The sequence below is a fragment of the Anguilla rostrata genome, chromosome 8 (genome assembly GCF_018555375.3).
Source record: "Anguilla rostrata isolate EN2019 chromosome 8, ASM1855537v3, whole genome shotgun sequence".
Taxonomy (NCBI): domain Eukaryota; kingdom Metazoa; phylum Chordata; class Actinopteri; order Anguilliformes; family Anguillidae; genus Anguilla; species Anguilla rostrata.
Window position 1 is genome coordinate 12,306,263 of NC_057940.1, and position 22,456 is coordinate 12,328,718.

At 40.7% G+C, this 22,456-nt stretch overlaps 1 protein-coding gene across 4 annotated transcripts in view; it reads left to right on the forward strand.

The window, feature by feature from the left end:
* Positions 1–1,863: 1,863 nt before the first annotated feature.
* Positions 1,864–22,456, forward strand: part of LOC135260852 (semaphorin-5A-like) — a 63,827-nt gene continuing 43,234 nt past the window's right edge. For 2 of the 4 annotated variants that reach the window (XM_064346499.1, XM_064346498.1), the window contains exons 1-3: positions 1,864–2,104; positions 16,404–16,634; positions 19,884–19,983. In XM_064346499.1, the coding sequence (XP_064202569.1) occupies positions 16,469–16,634; positions 19,884–19,983 (266 nt within the window). In that variant the 5' untranslated portion in view covers positions 1,864–2,104; positions 16,404–16,468. Of the gene's footprint in view, positions 2,105–5,400; positions 5,469–16,403; positions 16,635–19,883; positions 19,984–22,456 lie in introns of all 4 variants that reach the window. The other 2 variants (XM_064346497.1, XM_064346496.1) reach the window with 2 other exon arrangements.

Genomic DNA, 22,456 nt, shown 5'->3' on the forward strand with positions numbered 1-22,456 from the left:
CCCATGCATTTCACACACAGAAGGAGCACTCTTGACTCAGAGTTGGTTCAGACAGAAGGCAGGCACCTGATGGAAAAGAAAACTGCTCTTGCATGATGAGGGGGCAGTCCTACCAGCTCGCTCCCAGGGTGACACCACAGTCAATCGTGCAGCACCCTGTGGGGCTGCTGGCCACTGTCAAAACCACAGCCCCGTCAGCATTCGATATCAGACCATGGGCTACACCGCTACGCTACACCAAGTCCAGCATCTCAGCAGAATAGGCCACACTGTAGCCCCTGTCCAGTAACACCTCGCTTGTAAATCTAACATGTCTAACATGTAATAGCAGTTGTCTGTTTTGTAGCTCACCTATTCTTAACAGTCTGAATCACTGCCTACCTATCCTTGGCATCAATTGAATGTAGCCTCTTTGGACCCCATGCCTTGTAATTGCGCTTGGCGTAATACCGCTCTGCATGTCACCCCAGGTAACAGTGCACATCAAAGAAATGAACAAAGATGTGAAAAGGAGTCCTGCTTCAATAACACGCTAGTTTAAAGAGTGAAGCGGGTCAATGCGCTAGTATCCCTCTGAGGTGCAGTATTGAAATACGCTTTAAAGATGAATTGGATGGGAGTGATTTTTCGTACCTTGCCAGAATCTATAGAACTTGGCACTGTGCAGATACATTAAAAGAACAGAAGTCACACTGCAGGCTGAAGAAAAAAAAAATATATAGCAGTCATAAATCAAGCAGAGAGGAACACAGCAGACAACAAAAAAAAAATACATATTTTTCATATTCTTAAACTACACATGCTTATATTCCTTTTACTGATACTATTGATACTAGTTTTAGAATGAGTTATTTGACTGCGTTAATTTAGCTCAATGAGTGTACAAGAGTAAAGAATGGGGATGGGGGAATTATCCGCGATGCATAAACATATTTATGATGTAGGCCTACTTAAGACCCATTGCCTTCTTAAGAATTAAATGAATAAAAAAAAAACACTCTTCTCAATAACCTCCAGTTACTCTTAATATTACATTTACATTCATAAATTCTCAGTCCCTTTCTCAGATTTCCATTTCATTCAATGAAAGTAAATAGGCCAGGCATTACATTGAAGTAAAGGTAGAGCTGGTCTGCTCGACGTGTGAGGTCATTGCAAGAGAACAAGTTTAGATAGCTGTTACCCCTGTTCCTGCATGTTAAAATACACAAGCAGGCAAGCGGGCTTAATGGAGTCACTAATTGGGACTATTAACACCTGATCACCTTGGAAATCGTCTGCCAAAGTGGATATGTCCATTACAGCAATGAAAAATTAAAGTAGGCCATACATCGCTTAAATAATTATGACTGACAGAACAAAAAAGATAGTAGCTCAAACGAATGCCTCAAGTAAATTTTTCATACATACATGCGATTACTTGAGCAACTTCAGACTAAATTGGTTGTTGAAATTTAACGCATTCTCGTTTTCACGTTGTATTAGAGAGTCATTACAACATTAATATTCTAAAGAACTTAAGAAATCGGCCTCTGAGATGATATATCTAAAATGTACAGGTGTGCATTCTGGCGCTTCCTCCACCTTGGACGAACGCCTTCTGTGCTGCATGTTCACTGGTCATGCTGGGATGAACCATTTGGTTCGGGAGCAGTGGTTACAAAAAGAGGAACGATTACTGACTCCCAGCACTATTAAATAACGATAGTGATTACATAGCATAACGAGCACAACGCGCACAGTAACGCACTTGCACAGACGGGCCAAATCCAAGACCGAAGATAAGTTCAAAGTTCGCTGACTTAATCGGGGTTTACCCCCCCTCCCCCAAAATGTACTGGTTGAATCCTTTCTATGTATGAAAGTGCGCGTACGGTATCCTGTTCCAAACGACCTAAGATACTCAGTGGAAAGGAACCTACACTGGTGGAGACGCAAGCGATGTCGTTCGAATGTTGCGCGTGCTTTAGGTTGTGAGCACAAACTTGGATTACTGCAGTTTTCCCCACTTTGCGCTACGGGGACGTTTGAACAGTCATTTTAATCGGTCGTTTCACTGCATCTACCCTACCAGATGATCTGGAACAGTTGGTTACTTAACTTGGTGAGTCTCCTGATTTTTTTTTGTATGTGTATGTGTGTAGGCTACTCAGTGCGTATAACAAGAACATGAAGTCTCTCCCATGTCGTAGAAATGAGCGGACAGTATGAAAGGCAAAATGCTTTTGTTGCATGCTGTTACCACGTCAGTTCTCACGCCTGGCTGCCAGTGTTTAATTGCACTATTATCATTATTTTAATATTCCGGTGTAGATTTACATTATGATATATGTATTTGTAGACATAAAGTAAATATCCCGTGACTAACAATAGATCTGAGTAAAACTATTTGATTGACACGTAGAAAACATGCATTATTGAATTATCCACATGCTGAACAATGTATATCGCCAAGTAATAATTCAGACCAAAGATGTTATACAAAGGTTTCCCCGTGGGAACGTCATCGCTCACGCTTTGAACAAGCAATTTGCCTTTATGGCTTGTTGAGAGAGAACAGGCTACTTTTTCGTTCATCTGTATACAACGTTCTAACACTTTCATTAATGAACACACTGAAACGAATTTATTTAGTATAATTATTGTTTATTATATTATCCCTCGGCAAACTTGTTGTTGGCGAATTAACAGGAGCACAAAACTACAAAAGTGAATTCATTCCAACTGAAACCAGAAACTGGCCGACACCAGAGATGACAAACTCGGACAACTTGTAAGATCTGAACTGTAACCACAATTAATTCTATTATTAAGAATAGAATTAATAATATTAAGACTATTCGAGCTAGGTCATTTGCGCGACAGACGAACGAAACAAACGGTCACATCATTAGCTGAATGCAGCTGCGCAGGATTGAATATAAATCCACATTTGCGTGCAGCATCGGGATAGAAGACTTAAAGATGCTATTATTTCGTGGTGAATTCTTTGATTGTCACTCATGGAGTAAGTTGTGGCTTCATATTAAATGTGAAATGTAGAAGAGAGCCAGGGTCACATACAGCAATCCTAAATGGCTAGCGTGCGTACGCTTTCCAGATGTACTGGGAACCATTGCGTACAAAATGACTTAAGTTTTCCCTTTTGCGGAGCTGAAGCGCATACATTATTTCCAAGCACATTCAATTGTGTTTAATGAGTCGCTTTTATAGAAGCATGATTGCATTCCATGATAGTTTGAATGAATTTACACACCACCTGCATTGGTTGTCTATTATTATTATTATTATTATTATTATTATTATTATTATTGTTATTATTATTATACATTATGCATTTACTTAGTAGACGGCCTTACCCAGACCACAATGTTTTTTTGTTTTTTTTTAAATAAACACATGCATGTTATGTATATAGAACTGGATGTTTTTGAGGCAATCCAGGTTAAGAACCTTGCTTGAGGGTACAATGACAGTGCCCCACCTGATATTTGAGCCCACATCCTCTGTGAGATACAAGTCCTGTTCCTGAAACACTGCACAATGTGGTAGTAGGCAGAATTTACTAGCATGGTTGCGGTGCTGCTGTTGTACCCTTCAGTGAGGTACTTAATAGAAATAGCTTCGGTTAAAAATATACGGTTGTATGAATTGATTGTATGTAAACAATGGATGCTGTGTGAGTTGGTCTGGATAAGATTGTCTGCTAAATGCTAAAAATATAAATGTTATCATGAATAATGTTGTATAATTGAGGTGAAGTTAGGTAATGTGTTTTCTTCTCATATCATGGATCTATGGTTTTAATTATTTTGCCTCATATTGCTTCTGTTTGCAGTGTGCGGTCTGAAAATATGTTGTGCTAAGCTATATTCTGTGGGGTGTTGCTTCTCATATCCTGTACTAAAGCACTTATTCCATTACAGCACCCTAAGACACATAGCCAGTGTGGGAGTAAACAATAATTTTAATTCCCAGCTGAGTTAACATCTAAAAAAGCTTTGTACATATAAAGATAAGTAGTGATGATATTATGTATATTAATGAGATTAACTACATACATGGGTATGGAAACATTGCTGTGGCAACTTGGCGTGAATTCAGGGCCCATATTTTTAAAGCATCTTGCATTAGAGTGCTTACCTGTGGTGAGTTTTGCCTTTAAGGTTATGATATTGACCGGGGAAACCTGATCCGAGCTGAGTACTCCTATTCTAAAGAGTCTCAGAATAGAAGTCCAGGTATAATTTGAAGTTTCACAAAGCCTCACAGCAAGAAGGTCCTGGGTTCGAATCCTGGCCTGGGTGTTTCTGTGTGGGGTTCGTATGTCCTCCCCCATATTTGTGTGAGTTTCCGTCCGGTACTCCAGTTTCCTCCCATAGTACAAAGGTCTGTTGGAATAAGTGGTTTATTTAATGGATGGACGGACAAAAAAACTGCTCAAGTTATTGTCTTAGTGCTCCAGAATCAGCGGTGGTCGTAAGGCCTGCATGCGTTTAATTAGCCAATTCTCATAGTGATACTAAGTGCATGAGTGAGCTGAGTGTCAGAGTATCATAGAGTTAGAGAGCGTCGTAGCTGAACTGAGAATTCGACTGTTGAAATGAGCCCATCATTCAGAATTGGGATATATGTCATACCATCCAGCCACTCCCTGGTCAGGATGCACCTTCTAATATGAGTAGTCGGGGTAAAACTTACACTAATTGGAAAATAAACGAGCTGAAATTTTGTACTGTATATAAGTTGGGTGACGGGGTTTGTACTTCAGCAATAAGAGCGGCCCTGCATGGACCTGTCCTCTGTGGACAAGTGGCAGGAAAGAAGCCATTTCTAAGAGAGATCAGAATTCTTGGTCTGAATTCTCACAGAAGATGGTTGCAGTGCAGGTCCCAGCCCAAAACATCATAGCTGTTGAACATGGTGGTAGCAGCTTCGTGTCATGGGTCTGCCTTCTAATAAGTGAGCACTAGGGAAAAAAGTCATAATAGAGTGCTAAATGAATGGTGTGATGTGCCAGACAATCCTCTGTGGAAAAACTGAAGTAATTTCAGCAGGCAAGTGACCTAAAAGCAATAGGCAAAGATGCGGTGGGAATTCTTTAAAGAGGAAGAAGGTACATGTCCTTCAGTGGTCAAAGTCCAGACTTCAGTTCCACAGAAAAATTGCCTAGCAAAACATGTACAGTCCATTTAAAATTTAACGATTCTACTTCTCATTAGAATGGGTGAAATAACCTGAAAACCAGTGTGCAAAGCTGGGTCCCAATTCAGGAAGAAAGCGAAGCACAGCTTCCAAATATGCCTTCAGTCAAGGCCTGACCTAGGTGGCTGAATACAAAACCATCTTTCAGACCTGTGTTTTATTTATTTTTGTCTTTTTTTCTTCCTTCACGTGCAGTGGTGTTCAGCTGCACCCTCCGGTGTTCTGTAACATTTCCGGAATCTGGACATCTTATCATTTATAGTGTAAGTGGATGGGTAAATCCCTCCCACACCACCTCAGTTCATATCCCATGAAAGTCCTGCTTCAGAATGATCAGAGTATCTGATCTGCGCTGTTATTTACACAATGCATCTGTCAGTGTGTTGAGAGATGCTTTAAACATGGGCAAAATAATTACTGTTTCAGCATATTCTGTATAACGCTTCCTTTATCTGCTAATCCCATTTTCTAAATATCTTTCAGATATCATTGGTAAATTTACAGAAGAAAAAAACCAGTATGCATCTATGCAAATCCAAATACTGTATTCAGGTTTAGATACACCCCTACTATTTATGAATGTTCTCTCACTGGGTAGTTTTATTCTGGTGTTGGCTTTTGCATTGCCACTTGAGTGCATCGTAGATACTTCTCAGTATAACCCTCAATACCAATTTAAATACAGCAATGGGAATAATCTTTAAACAGTTAATCATTAGTTCCCTCTGCAGGCTAATAAATCACAGGGTTCAATCTTCTGGCTGTGTGTCAGTCTACCACCTAAAACAAGTGAAAATGGGGTGGGTGTGTGTGTGTCTGTGTGTATGTGTGAGTCAGCTGGTTACCCCAGTGGCACTTGGTTGCATATTCTTTATATCTTCCCATCCATTCCCCATAAAGTCTCTGTCTCTCTCTCCCTCTCTGTCTCTGCTGTCTCTGTCTCTGTTACCAGCTGATTCTCTCTCATACTGTGATGCAATCACTCAGCATGGCTGCATTTTCTAGTATGTGATTTATACGCTTCAGTGTTGCCATCAGGGGCCAGACCACCGTTAAGACCCGCCGAAAAACATGTTGAATACGGATGCATGTTACGTTGAATCCCCTGGTAATCCGAAACAAATCGTCAGGGGGTGAACTTTTGCTCACAGAGCTGTGTCAGGGACCAGGGCTTTTGGAGTTCTTTCCCCAGAAATGCAAGATCAGAGCTCTCCATGGAGGAAGAAGTGCTGATGAAGAGAATGAGCCGAACTGAGAAACGACACTGAGGGATACCTCTAGGCAAAGTCAAAGCTCCATATTGCAGAACGGAGTCAGCAAAGAAACACCTGGGGAATATGAAGCGCAATCTGTTTTCTTTTTTATTTGTAAATTGCACATATTGCTTTGCTGGAAGTCATTAAAAATGAAACTTATTTCTCCCTGAAATATTTATTATTTTGCAAACTTCACATTTGCCTTGTAGAAAAACATGGACATCACAACTTGTTGAACTTTTATAAACAGGGAAGTGATATTAAAGATAATTGATTTGGCCCATGGTAGCTTTTTTAAACCTAATCCAATAGCATTTGTCAGCATGACGCTAACACTGAGCATAGGGAGGGTTGTTATGAATGCTCCTACAAGCTAGGCGTCTGTACTATGGTAGCCCTAATTATAGCATCACTGTTTATAACAAAATTAATTATTTAGGATATGCTATTGTATGTTTGAAGTTATTTTACTTAATTGCCCGGTTGCATATTTGGACAAGTGACATGTTTGTGTGCATTGAGTTTCATATTAAATACACCCCCTGACTTTTTAATGCTTCCCAAAAGTTTTCCCATCTTGTGTACCTTGAAACATAGTGGTGGGGCAGCTCCAGTGCTCCACGGTGTGGGACACCGGTGTGCGGCTCTCGGCTTTCTTAACAAGAAACCTTTAAAAACAAAATTAAAAAGAAACGCTTGTCAACACTACAGTATGATACTTATGCTATTCACTTACTCTGTAGAGCAGCACAGCAGCATGACCAGCTTTCAAGGCCATTGTCACGCACCGTGACACGCCCCTTTTGTTGACAGAAGAGTTGGACGCAGGGAGATAGCCACCTACTGGGGAAAGAGCACGCTTTAAATACCTGGTTAATTGGTAATGTACTCCGGGTGCGTGAGCCCACTTAACCAGTGGGCATGGTCCTTCCTCCTCTCCCACATACCGAGCCATGCCACAGCTATATATTGTATCCATATATACAGTACAGCTGCATGTTTCAGGCACCCAGTTGACCAGAAGAGGTGCTACTGAACAAAGACAGACAGTACTTTACCCTGCCCTCTAGGTAATGGCTAGATACACACCATCCTGTCTGCACTGGCACGGACTGTTCCGTCTGGACTGCTTGGTGTGTTACTACAGTGTGAACAAGTGCTTCAGCTGAGTATGGAAATACAGTTTTGTGATGCACATTTCTTCAGGTCAAACAAAGCTGAGTGTAAAGTGATAGTCTGTGCTCTTTACTGAGGTGCTAGCTTTGAGGTGAAAGCCACCACCTCTGTATGAACTGTGTGTGTGTGTGTGCATGTCTGTTGTTACTGTTGTGTTTATTTAATTATTTATTGTTCATGTAGCTAAAACGGTTTTGATATAAATGTAGTTTGTTAGTGGCCTTTTGAAATATGGAGATATTGTTATTACCCCCCCCCCAAAAAAAAACAAAAAAAAACTGTCCCATAATGCTCTATGGAGTTAGTTAGGAAGTGTTTGTGAAATAAACCCAAACCAATCACTGTGGCTACAGCACATGCATAATATTTTGAGAATGTTTGTAGATACCCCTGCAGAGAGGGTGGGTTGAAATTCTTTAAACTGCATTAAGATACAGTAGAGCTGGTGGAATTCATCCATCATCGTGATGAAAACCCATTCTGGGTCACGGTTTGTCTGCACATTAATTTTCAAACATTGGGAGCTTAATTAGTGTGTGGGGTTCCTTGCCTTTGCCATTCTGTGCATATCCCCTTACGATTTGGATGTGCATATGCAACGTTGATTGCAGAATGAAGGTTTCTAAAAGTGTAGTATGCATATTTTGCAGTAACTCCACTCTATTCTCTGTGCTTGCACACTTCATAATTGCGATTTAAAGTGTACAGGTGTGGTTATTTGGCCTTATTTTGTATCATGAGGAAGTTTGAAGGATTAATGAATAATTTATGATTCAAGCAGAGGTTAAGCCATGATACAACACAGGATCATTTTGTGAATGGACCTGTCATATCGACCTGTAACAGTAGTCTGGTCTTAATAATTGTAATTTCTGCTCACATTACACGGAACAAGTGCATGGTAAATGGCAACAAAGCAACATCCATCCATCCATGTGTCCAATTTCTAAACTGCATTAGGGTACTGGGGCCTATCCCAGCAGACATTGGTGAAAGGCAGGAATACACCCTGGACTGGTCACCATTCCATTGCATACTGACCTGCATGTCTTTGAACTGCGAGAGGAAACCGCAGTACTGGAAGGAAACCCACACGAATACTGAGAAAACATGCAAACACGTTACATTGCATTATATTACAGGCATTTAGCAGGCACTCTTACACAACTTTTTTTACATAGCATTTACATTGCATCCATTTATACAGCTGGATAGACACTGAAGCAATGCAGGTTGAGTACCTTCCTCAAGGGTACAACGGCAGTGTCCGGGAATATAGCCTGCAACCTTTAGGTTACAAGCCCAGTTCCTTACCCATTATACTACACTACCGCCCAAACTCGGTGCCTTTTTGCTGTGAAACCATTGTGCTACTGTACTCACTGTACCACTGTGCCACCCCTTACATTAAAATTGTATTACCTATTTATTATTAGGCAGATGGCTCAATCTTATTCAGGTAGATTTAAAAAAATTTTTTACAGAGCAAGGTTACATCATATGGGTATATCATAACATTTTGTATGAGCATCCAAGGCAAAAGACCACACCGACTAGGCTAAAAAGGCAAGGTGAAGACAACTGGCTAGGGAGCAAGGGAACTGATGGAAATTTCTAGGGCTATTGCAAGTGAAAAACATTGCAACAGGGTTCAAGATCACTGAATACTGCTGTCCTACGTTTTAATATTTCTGCATGAAAGGAATTTAAGGAGCGAACGTAGTTATCCAGTTGTCTGCTTTACCCTCTCCTCTACTGCATTGGAATGTAACTGAATTATTTTACTTTGAAAACATCTAGGTAACAGCACTTGTGGTAATTCCTGTATTTGAACATTAAAAATATGAGCGCAGACAGTGTAGTTCATTATTCATTTGGTAGAAAACAATACCTGGAATGTAGAACTAATTTGAGTAATTAATGACTTTCATTAAATTTATCAGTTTCAAATCACTGCAACGAGGTAGTAATGAGACTGCATTGCCACGTGATGCAGCATCCACGTTTTGTTTGACCAAAACCTATTGGCAACATAAATTTTAGGTCGGAAGTATTGCAGCAGGGTTGTACTTTTATTCTTAATTTTTCAACCTTTTTTTGGGTAAACCACGTTTGCTTCACCTGCATGGGACATTGTAGTCGTGGTTACCATCCATCATCTTTCTTGGTGACCGAGGGGGCTGATTGTTTCAGTTTTTTTATTAGGAGGCTTCAGGCTCTTGAATTTCCTTCCAGGACAGGATTTTGTTTTGTCGTTCACCAGGTGACTGAGTACTGGGGCACAGCAATCTGGCTTCTGCCAATATTTGACTGCTGGTCGAAAAAGAGAGAGTGGCAGAGACTGAGAGAGAGAGCTCATTAAATAAAACTAAATGGCGATAAGCTGTCCCAGCTTTTTTTCAAGCCTGCTTACTCTTTCCACCAGCCCTATGGGGTCTGGGGGCATGCCCCTCCGGAGCAAAATTGTGTACATTATAAGCGTTAAATGCATCAATCTGGTGGACTTTGAGAGGAAAATCCAGAGGCTAGATCTGTGAAGAATTTTGTGCTTTTGTAAACAATCCAATTGTAAACCCATGCGGTTGTATCACCTTTTAAGATGCTTGAGCCTGTACTTCAGCCATCAGACCAATTGAGTAAAAGCTGCCGCATGTGTTGTACTGGTTTGTTTAAAGGGTTTGGAGTCACACTAATGACGCAGTGAAATATGGCACAGCATGCTATGTTTATAGATCACATTCAACTAATATCTTAATGGTGCATGAAAGTTAATATCGAGGGAAACATTTCTACTGCAAAAAAGACCATTTTTTTTCCATTTCAAATATAGCCAGAACATTTAATCAACAGGTTTCAAGAACATCTGGTATCAACTTTCTGCGTAAAACAGTAATTGAACTTGATTGACATTCAACAGCTTTGAATATATTTATATAAGCGACATAACTTTGGATGTCACAGTCAGCTTTGACAACTTAATGCTGAAAATAATGTGTCATTTCATAATTGGATAAATTCAGGTTCTCTACCATCATCGCTCTCTAAAGTTTGGATAATGTCAGAGTCTGTGGGATGGCCTTTCAGTTTCTGTGGGCATGAGCACTATGATATCATCTGGAAATGTCTAAAACGTTTTCGCGGTAGCGTATGTCAATGTATCTCCGGGTGGAGATGAGGAGCTGAGTTTGAAGCTTTGCTCATCTCCCCCAATATTTGGGACATTGGAGATAGGGGGAAATAAAGATCGGTTTCTGGGGCTCAGAGAAGACGAGGTACTAGTGGAGGAAAGGAGGATGCATTTTTCGAGTATTGGGACGTACCCATTGTGGTATCTATTTGTTTAGCCTGCTGCAGGCCCTCACTCCTGAACTCCTGAACAAGTATCTGGATTCTGCTAAAACTTATCCATTAGCTTTCACTTACAGTTAAATATGTTTTATTCCCTTCAAAAACAGGCTGAGACTTCAGCTGCCCCCAAAATTCATGGGAAAAGTGTTGAGTTTGAAATAAAGGAACGTGTTTATTAAAAATTTATTTATGAACCAGAGTTAACTTATCTTGATAGAAGCCATTGTGCCAGATCAGTGCACCGCTATTGCATGTGTGGTCCTGAAGTAAACTGGATTCCCTAAGACTGCTCATTCCCTCCAGCATTATTTGAAGTGTTTACTGAGGGCTTATTTAATGAGGAGATGCAGCGAGCAGGGAACTTGTGTTGGCCTACACAAAGTCTTCAGAATCTCATTGGTCTGACACCACAACCGAAAATGGTGTTGTACTATAACATTCTAAACCCCGCAAGAGAAATGAATTCATGCGAAGCAACTTTCTTGCTTGTTCATTTGCTTGCTTGATTGATATTTATTTGTAATATTTACAAGGAATTACATTTTGGTGCCTGTACAATATGTATTGGGTGCATTTATAGACATTGAATTGGACAGATTTAAAATAAAATAAAATAAAAACATTAAAAGAAGAAAAAAAAACAACAACCGCAAGTTAGATGAACCTGATTCACATCCCTGATTCTGGTTTAATAAGTTTTAAGTGCTCAGTGCTCTCTAATGTGCATATCTGTGAAGCTGAGAATGCCGTGTTCACTTAATACAGTGACAGACTGTGAGCAAAATGTTATTTTGGGGCGCACACTTGAGTACTTAAGTACTTGAGTGTTTTATCTTGATTGCTTCATGAAAATATCTGGCTGCATAAATGGATAATGTGTCAAAAATAAGCTGTTCAAGTCTTTCTCGATAAGTGCATCTTCTAATCTGCAAATAATTAATGTGATGTAAAATGGTAATTTGTGAGTGAAATGCTACGCTTAAGCACAAGAATGTGTCCTGTGGTGTGCCTTATGCCATTCATCAAGGTCTGGGGGCTGTGTGAACTGCAGGGCGTGTGTTTTTATACTTGAATGCATGCGGCTCAAAGTCATTTAGCATGCGGGAGGAATTTCAAATGCGCCACCACCTTCTTTTTTTAAAAATGGTGTAAAAACTGCAGTTTTTTTTCAGGACTGCTGTGTTCATTAGCTTGTGTTTTATTGGGTCTTATTTTCTCTCTTTTTGAAGCACAATGCATAATATAACAGGAAGGAGTCGACCAGCAGTGCTGCCCTTTGTGTTAATTTGCAGGACAGGTACTGGAGGTGCTTTATTGGATTTGGTCTTAAAGAAGAACATTCTGTCTCAAGACGTGACTGTCATTCCTGGCCATCTTTCTTTAAAATGGTCACATCATTGGGGCAGCAGTCCTGTCAGTCACATTGACCCCGGGTGAGATAGACCCTGAGAGCTGGGTTTGGCTCACCTGTGCAGCACCTGAGGTTGGGGTGATCTGATTGGAAAAGGTGCAGAGAACTACAGTTTTACCCAAGATGCACTGCACAACTGCTTTTTGTATTTGTTTGTTCATTGTGATTTAAGAAATTTAGTCATCTTTATTTCTGTTATTTTATTTGTACTTTTAAAGATCTCATATACTTCCAAGGCTGGATGGATTTAAGAGTTTTATTCATTAAGGTGTTCTCATTTAAAAAGCAGTTCATGAATTGTTGATTAGCCGACTGGCTCTCAAATGCTATTAAAACCTCCTTTCATTTGTTCTAGTTTAAGTGCTAATTAGCCGTTGCGGCTAGTTCCTAAACAGCCATTTGCACTGTTAACCCCGTCTTGGAAGTGTCTGTGATTATGTATCCTACTCCCCATAATTAATTTATATATATATATATATATATATATATATATATGTGTGTGTGTGTGTGTGTGTTTATATATATATATGTATAAAAAGGGCTGTAATTCTGACTAGGATCACCCAATATGGATTAAAATACTAAAATTATTCAAATTAAAGATGTCTGTTTGCACTTTAATACTCATTGTTTCATTTCAAATCCAATGTGCTGCAGTACACAGCCAGAACAACAATAATTGTCATTGTCCGAATACTTAAACTCGTGTGTGTGTGTGTGTGTGTATGTATATATATATATATATATATATATATATATATAATACATATAGTCTTTTTACCTACATAATTTCTCTCCCACTATCACTTTCCATTATTACACACAAAGGCACAGATTGTGTGTCAGAGCGGTGCATCCCGGGCCTTTTGTGAGGTCTCTGCTCTGGGAGGGACATTGAGAAGGTTATTTCTCTCCCTCCAGGCTGATGTTTCACTGTAGTACGTTGCGTACTGTGTGCACTTTAGAGGGGGTCAGGCAGCTTATGCTGTTGTCTGAGTTAGTGCTCAATCTCTCTCTCAGCAACTATCTCTTTCTCTCAGAATTTTTCCCACTCAGCTGAGTGCATTACCCACTCACTTGAAGTTGAGAGTCTCAACCCGACAACTAATGTTCTGACTAAATTTTATAATCCCCAACAATTGTTACCTTGTGGTATGCATGCTACTAGTATTTCATTAGAACGGTTCATCGAACGTATTTTAAAAACGAAAAAAAAAAATAGAACCTTTTTCCTTTGTTTTGGTGTGAAAGTAATCTGTTCATCTGACATCTACTCCACTCCTAGTTTCAGCCTGCAGGGCAGTGAGTTGTCCGTCATCCATGTATCTTTGTTGTTGCTGTCACGCAATATCAGTTTCTCGACACCGAGAGACAGTTAACCTGCTGCACCCTGGTCCCTCCCCCATGAGGGGTGATGTCACAATGGAGAGGTGATGTCGTAGCCTGCTCTACGCTGTCACGTCACCCTGCTGCTGTTTCACATTACAGCACTCTGCCACAGTTACGCCTGATTTTGTCAAGCGTCGCACGACAAAAATGATGTCCATGGAAACATCATTTTTTTTCCATGGAAAAAAGTGTCACACGACACTTTTTTTCCAGTGTCGCGCACCTCTAGAATTGTGTTATGTCGCATAACTTCATACTTTGTAGCACAGTGATGATTGGACAGCCAAATGGAACACCGAAGTTTATTGTCATGGATTTGTCATTATTTTTGGTTCATCTGAGTGACAGATCACCTTTTTTTCCTGGTTGCATTTTTAAAAAACAAAAGTAGATATTAAATGTATTCCTCCGCTGTTTCTCAGTAATTTCACTGGGCATCGTAAAGTTTTCACAGATTAAACATCAGCAGTTTGGCGTCTTGTTACCATGGACGACAGAACCCCCTTCACAGTCCTTTATCGAAGGATAAATGCAAACATTGTGAGAGACTTTCATTTTTGTTGCACGACACTTGTCGAAAGGGATTTACCACAAAGTATAAATCAGGCTTTAGTCTCATTTTTTTATTTTCTTTATTTGCTTCAGTCTGTAAGGTGAAACCAGTCAGTGGTGTGCAACAGACACACTTGTGTCGTCACACATTTTTTAAAAGACTTTTCTTCACAGATTTTTCCTAATTTGTGACATCCGGTGATGTTTATCATCCCGTATAATTTTAGGAGGGCGCAGGTGTTCATAGACTGTCACTTCCCCGAGCGGCCAGCCACTATGTCTTTTCACACCCGTCAGCTGAGCTGTACAGTCATTGCTTTAGAGGAGTGAGAATCTTCAGTTGGCGCAGGTAGACTGTAGGTGTCAGATCAACCAGCAGAGTCACTGACCTACCATGAGGACACACTCACTCCATGGTTGACTCTACAGCCAGTTACATGTCAGCCTGCCGAATTGCCTTCTACAGTCCACACCGCCACAGTCAGGATTCAGTAACCAGACTGTGGGGCATTTCCACACCCTGAAACCTGCTGTCATGGGAGGATGAGCATGGGAGGACCAGCAGCCCCCCTACAAGTGCTTGTTAGAAGTAGACTCATATCTCATTGATAAAGGCTTGTCTGCACTCTGATATCTGATCCTACCTTGCGCCTCAGCTGGCCTTGGGGGGTTTTTCATTTTCATTAGCAGTTCTGCTAATTGACAGTTGGCTCCGCTCTTGGTTTTTAAAACCCTCTTTTTCATTTAAATTAAGAGTTGACAGTGTATGTTTTTGGTGACGGGGCCTTTAAAATTACTAGCCTATGGTGGGCTTAATTGTCTATCCTTGTCATCATACATTATCATGTTCTTATATTCTGGTCCATCTACCATGATTAAAACCTTGAATTGATGTGGAACAAGTGAATTGTTAAATGAATCGCCGTAAGAACTTGACTCATGATGAGTGGGCTTGTAAGACCTTCAGTGGTCTTCTCCTTCAGACCATGCCACTGATCTCTGGTAGGTCAGAGAACTGTTTGGCCCAAGCTCTGTATTGGTGCATTCCTATTTGCTGCTGCCCAGCAGAATGTGTGGATCTGTATTCAATCTGAAACCCCAATGGTTTGTCATTGGTTTCCTCTAGAGTGATGTTAAACAGAATTTGGCTGCAGGGGAGGCTTGGGGCTGTTACCATGGGCACCTAAAACACAGGGACTGCTCTGTGAGGAAACCTATGTGGACCTCAGTATCTCTTTCTGATCACATCAACATAATTAACCTCGGCCGTAACCCTCTTTCCCCTGTTACAGTATCTGTCTCTGCTCGCTGACAAAGTTTACACCGACGGAATACAAAAGTGTATTGCTGCTGGATTCAAGACGCTAGTAACAATTCAAGCATCCTTTCGTGTTTCAACTCCAATTAACTTGCAGGAAGCAGATTTCCTTTTTCTTTTTATGCAGTTCCTTCTGAAGAAACTTCAGCTCTGTCTCAATCTTTTTGTTACCAAAGAGGAGCTCTTTGAGCAACTGGGTCTGCCTTTGCTGTCTATGACCAGACTGCTCACTGAGTTTGTACTTTGTGAATATGTTAATTTTTAAAAAATCTTTCTGGCTGTGCTCACACACTGCATTCTATTGGCTGAAAAGAAAACTCACGTCTCAGTATTTCTTTCTCATGCTTTTTCTTTCCATTATCTCTCATCCTCCTCCCCTCTCTCCATCCCTATCTTCTTATCTTTGTCACCTTTTCTCCTTCAGGTCTCATTTTTTAAAATAAAAATTTTTATTCCTGAATAATTGGCTGGAAATACATTTGTGTGTACATTGTACAGTGATGGATATAAATATCCACACAGATAATAATTAGTTGGCTCTTTCTCTCTCACTCTCATTCATACACACATATACACCCACACGTAAACACACATGCATGCACACACACACACAAACACACGTGCACCCTCACTCACACATATGCACACGTGCACACGTACACACGCACACGCATGCACACAAACACACACTTATGTGCACATGCACACACACACACACGCACATACACACACACACACACGCACACAGCTGTCCCCTGCAGATGAATAGAGTCCCGGCTCCAGGCCTGTGCAGAAGAGAGCACAGCTCCGCCTATGGCTCCAGCAGCGTCGCTCCGGCCCGCCCCTCGACTGCTCCACCAGCTCTGCCTCCTGGGCGCCCTGCTCCTGCTGGCCGGGGGCGTGGCCAGCAGCAGCTACCCCGCCCAGCCGTCACCGTCGCCATGTCACCGGGTCGAGCATCCAGTCTTCTCCCACACAGGTGAGCCAGGGGCCTGGCTGCAGTGCAGAGCCAGATTCTGTGTTGCTGTGATATCCTAATTACCACTGACTTCACCTCTTGACAATAAGTTTTATTCATGCATAACAAGATAAGCCTATTTGTGCAATAAATAAGTGAAGTAAATAGCAACGTTGATGAATGAAGTTTATGAATTCCTAAAATTTGTATATTTTTACATACCATTCAAAGTTTGTAACACTGCGAAGTTCTGAATGTCCTTGATTCCTGATGTGTTCCTTTCTCTGAGTAGTTTCTCAATTTTATTGAGCTGGGGAAAGAAGACAATGAATGCCACAATGTTTTAGCTATCGAGGAGAAATCCCTAGTATTATCATAAAATGTATTGTGCTTTCAGTACCTCCAGATGTGGAGGTTTGGAATACAGTTGACAATATTTCTGGAACCATTTTAATGGGCTTCCTTCCTGCTTTAATTTATTCCAGCCGTTTTGCCTGAGATATAAATTTCCCTCCGTCTGAAGCCGCGGGGCTGTAATGATAAGCAGTTGTTATCCGTCAGTTCAGATGTTTGTGTGGATTAGACAGGTGAACCGCAATCTCAGCGGGGGCCCTGTCAGTCCCCCCTGCGACTTGTAAATGAGGACGGGAATTAGACTTCAGTCGGGGAAATTAATTGGCTATCAAGGTGTTCTGCTTGTGATAAGGAAGCCGCAGCGCGTCCTTAAGCGACAGTCAGGGCAGCTCCATTCACAGTGTTGCGCGAGGCCTGGGTGAATTTCATGTTTCCTTTTGTCATGTAGCGCAGGGTAAAAAATGACGGATGGCTTACCGTTCAAACGACGTGGGGGGAGCAGGTTTCTGCTTCATCCTGATGGTCCCCGGCGATTTTATGAGAACTTGGTGCTCACGTCAACCAGGGTAATATGTTTCGGAAAGATCTGAGCATCCTTTTGATGAGAAGTTTTGTCACAAGTCCTACCGTTTAGAAAAGCGGTGATTACTGACTTTTTATCTCTCAGGATATACTGTAAATGTGTTCCTGAATTATGAGGCAAATGTAGATAATCGGTAGGTGTGATGCTCGCGTCTTGTCAAGTCCTCCGTCAAGACCTGTAGCACACACTTATGTTATGCTGTTCTATCAGGGTAAAATACTTCCTATGATCACATAAGAACCATCTGTATGAATCCAAAACCCTCTGAATAACAACAGTGTGTGGGCTTGTGTGGAGTTTTAAGAACAATAGAATTGTTGGATACAGTCTGTTTGAGTGATAATTCATGGTTGAGACACTTGGCATTGTTTGAGGGGATGTATTGTTCGAGGGGATATAAGGAAAAAGTTCTGTGGGATGGACAGTGCAGTTTTAAATAAGGCATTTGAGGGCCATTGACTCAGGCTTTGTTTGCTACTTCTAACAAAAACTCCTTTCCTCAGGGTGCATTTTCAGATACTCTGACTTTTTATCTCCAGAAAAGTCCAGAAAAGTTTAAATTAATTCTGGATGGGTTTTACAGATACAGGCTGATATTCCAACTTTGGGGGGGGAAATTATCGAGCAATAAAAAAGTATTGGGGCTTAAGGCTTTTTTCACTGGTAAGCTATTTCATGCTAGCACAAACTTTTCATGAAGGTTAGCTTCTGTTAGTCGTGGCATTGTTTAGCATTGTTTAGCATGCATTTAGCATTAACGATCATTAATGGAGAAAAGTGAAACCACACCGTAACTGTTGTCTTTGTGTAAACTTTCCACTGCAGGAGAGCTGAAGAGAGAGGCATCCCAGAGTGATGTTTGAGATTTACAGAGGGACGGTGTGAGATATGGCAGTGGGGGGGAGTTAGAGGCGCCTACTTTAATTTTTCTCTCGATGAAAAATGACCTCATCTCCCACATTGGAAAAACTAATCTCACGTTTGTTTTCTCTGAGGTACTTGAGGGTCAAGCCAATGAAGCGGAGTAATCAGTGTTTGTGTGTGATACCTCACTTCATGCAATCTGTTTTTCGCCATTTATCTGGAAACCTGCTTCCTGCTTACCTCGTCCACATTGTATAAATTGTTTCTGAAATAAGTATACCTTAAAAGCCCTCATCCAATCAGTTCATAAGAATTGAGAATTATCAAGTATATATTATTTGAGAACAATTAATTAATATTTTTGGTTTGGTGTGGCAGTATCAGTGAATCATTACTAATTGTCTAATATCACTCAACTGGATTGTGCACCTGTGTATTGGTTTTCTGCTTTGACTTTTGATTGAAAACCTGTGCAGGTTTAATCAAGTAAATCCCTGCTGAGTCCATGGCATTAATGAGTGAGGAGTGTGTGAGGGTGGATAAATTTAAGAATATCTGTTTACTTAGTTTTTTTATGTTTATTTATTTTTCAGGGCTTAAACACTTTCGTGGCATGCAATGTATCATACGGAAGATAGCAGCCCTCTATTCCTATACATCACCTTGGTTGTCCCAGAGTTAGATAGCTTGCATACATCTCTTATAGAATACAGAACATTAAAAAAGTATAAATGAGTAAATTATCAAGGATTAAACAGATAGGCAATTTAATTAGTTTGAACCATGCAGGGTGTTGTTTTTTTTATCCCGTGAAACCCCAGTACTTTGCATTCTGCATATTATAGTACACATTTGCACCAGTGGGCAGTTTACCAAAGCAATCCAAGCAAGGCGGTGTGGCAGTGCATCATGCTGGATTCAGCCCTGCAACCTACTGGGCTCAGTTCCTGCTGCTCAATAAGTGTGCCTCAGTGTGTGTAACAGAATCAACGTCGGGTCCTACATCATCATCTGACTCATTAAACGTGTGTTTTGAGCTATAATGAGGTTTTGAGGAGCAAGGATCCAGCTAGGGGGGTGAGAGCTCGAACACCAGCATTGCCGTTAGAGATCTCCATTGTGAGGGGGCGATAGTTAGGCATTCTCTCTCGCGGACCCCTGTGAGACTTTGATGGCGTGCCCCTCAGGGCAACATGGGCGAGCGCCAAGGTGACTATGTCAAGGTGTCTGTCAGGGAGCTGGGTACACATGGCACATGAGCTCCCCCCAGGGGGTGGGGGGGGGGGATGAGGGGATGACAGCTCGTACCCGGCTCCGCATGCTCTGTGTCAGATAGGATTTAATCAGCACTCACTGTCCTCGCACATTCCCTGCTTGTTTCGCTCCATTAACTTCTCAACCCTTTTCTCTCGCTGTCTGTTTTGACTTCTTGCTTCCACATCCCCCCACTTCCCCGTCCACTGTTGCAGAAATTGAGCCGTGGATCCATAGGTTCAGAGCCGAGGGCACGACCGATTACTCACAGCTGACCTTTGACCCTGGCCAGAAGGAGCTGATTGTGGGAGCTAGGTGAGTGTCGCCTCCCACTCCTTTTAAATATAAATATGATATTAATTCGTTGAGCATTCTGAATCCTTGAATGTCAAATGTTTTGAAATTTCAAACGTGTTGAATTCCAATAAATTTTGAATGTACTTTATCTGATAGATTTGGGGATATCCTTTACAGCAATATTTTTATTGTTGAAATTTATTTTATTTTTCTGTTACCGGAACACTTGGTCTCACATTTTGCGAGGGTGAGATGAAATAATTGAAAATATTTGCACGCATCTCCCCGAGTACAGAGTTTTATAAAAGGCAGGAACTCAGAGAACTTCTCTGAAAATGCTACTTTTGCAGAATCAAGACACGGGGTTGTGATCGCAGACACAAACGGCGGCAGATGGGTTTGTGTGTATTCTCACCGCAGACTCTGAGATGATGCCTCAGGGTAGACAGGTTATTAAACGCTGCAGATGCAATGTGAGGAAAGTGTGACGTTTGTATTGTCTTTGACTTGCGTTTGACTGCGACTGCGATGCCGGGAGGGAACGGGAAGCTGGGAGGGTGGCTCTTCCTCTCTGTCTGCTGGTGGAGAATCCCGGTGTTTCTCGAGACCTGGGATGATTTCAGGACCACGGACAGTGTCAGTCTCACCCACAGACAGGCACTCTTCGGATCAGGCTGGTTGCTTCCTGCTTTCTTCATCAGCCCTGTCTAAAAAGGCAGTTAGCTAACAGATAACAGATAGATTTTGGCTCAGAGCTAAGACATGTTTTCCCTCTGCCCTCAACTGATGCATTTATTTCAGTGTATTTTCTGCCCCGTTTTACTGTGTCCTTACTCTGGTAAATGGTAAATGGACTGCATTTATATAGCGCTTTTATCCAAAGCGCTTTACAATTGATGCCTCTCATTTTCAAGCAGTTAGGTAGGGTTAGGTGTCTTGTCAAGGACCTCGAATGCCCAGGCGGTTTGAACCGGCAATCCTCCGACTGCCAGACAATCGGTCTTACCTCCTGAGCTATGTCGCCCCTATGTCGTACTCTGAAATAAAGCCACCTTAGACTCATTTCTTATTTATTTATTTATTTTGGTGTTGAGTTGTTCATTCACCACCATTCCTCTGTTGCAATAAATAATGGGGGTTAAATGGTTCCGGTTTGTGTGAAGTTCTGGGCAGTTTGAGTCCTTGCCCAGCTCCTGCTCTGTCACTTATGCCCATCAGAAGTGCACTTTTGGAAACTCAAAATTTCATCATTGTCATCTGTCAGAACTGTTTGAATCCCTTTTTCCCTGAGAAATAAGAATGGAATGGTTCTCTATTTAATCTCTTGGCATTTCCTTTTGTTTTTTACAAGACAGACCGGCAGACTTTTCCAAAAACATTTTTTGTCCTGCTCTTTTTTCCTCGGCAGCATTAAGCTTGAAGAGTTGCTATACCTATATCAAGCTTGAGTTGACGGAAAAGGCAGATAAAAAATAAAAATAAAAAAGTGTTTGGAAAGTTTAGTGAAGTGCATGGTGAAATATGTCCCCTGATGATACACTGAATATATGTCTTTCATATATAAACTTCCTAAGGACAACATTTAGTAATAAAAACAGGGTAGCATGTTAAAATATGATCCAGTTATTTGTACTTTAGGCACTATTGATCACTGCATTATACTTCCTAATGAAAGACAGCATAGTTTCTTATTGCCTGAAGAATGAGTAGATATTAATTATAATGATATTAAACATAAAAGTTAGGCTTTCAATATTTTCTTGAATTAATTCATATTTTATGTAAAATCCCATTGTTACTAATTTAGTATTTGTGTCAGCAAAAATAGTAATCACTAGGAGTCAAATTATGTTTGATATTAAGTATCCAATCATAATGTAATTGTTTCATTGTTTAAAAGGGATAGTGGCAAAATGTATTCAGTATTTAACTATACAGTTCTATAAAATTTTATGGACGGGTGTATGTTTAACAATAGGCTTGAATTTGGAGTCAAGGCTTAAAGTGTTTAAATAACATTTCTAATTTACATTACTCAATTACTTAAATTATTCACACACCAGTGCTCTCTGTATTTAATAGAAAGTGTTATTTCTTGCAAATATTTGCATTTGTTGGAAAACAGGGATTGGTATAAATTAAGTTGTTTGCGTAGGGTGAAGCCATTCTGTCCTGTCAGGTACTGACTTTCAAACCCATCAAAATACTTTTCTCTTCAAGGCAAAACAGTACGATTGATTTATATGCTCTGTCACAGATTACATGTACAGCTCCATCCAATCAGGAGTTCATGAAGTTGGCTTTCCCATCGCTAGTGCTTACAAGATCTGTATTTCTAATATATAAGATATGCTGGAGTTTATGCAAAGATCTCAAGTTATTTCTCTTGGCTTACAGAATCTTAGCTGCCCTGTCAATATTTAACCTCAAAGATCAAATATATTATGGCGAAGTTATATGTTAAATAGAATAGCATTCAATATATTGTACA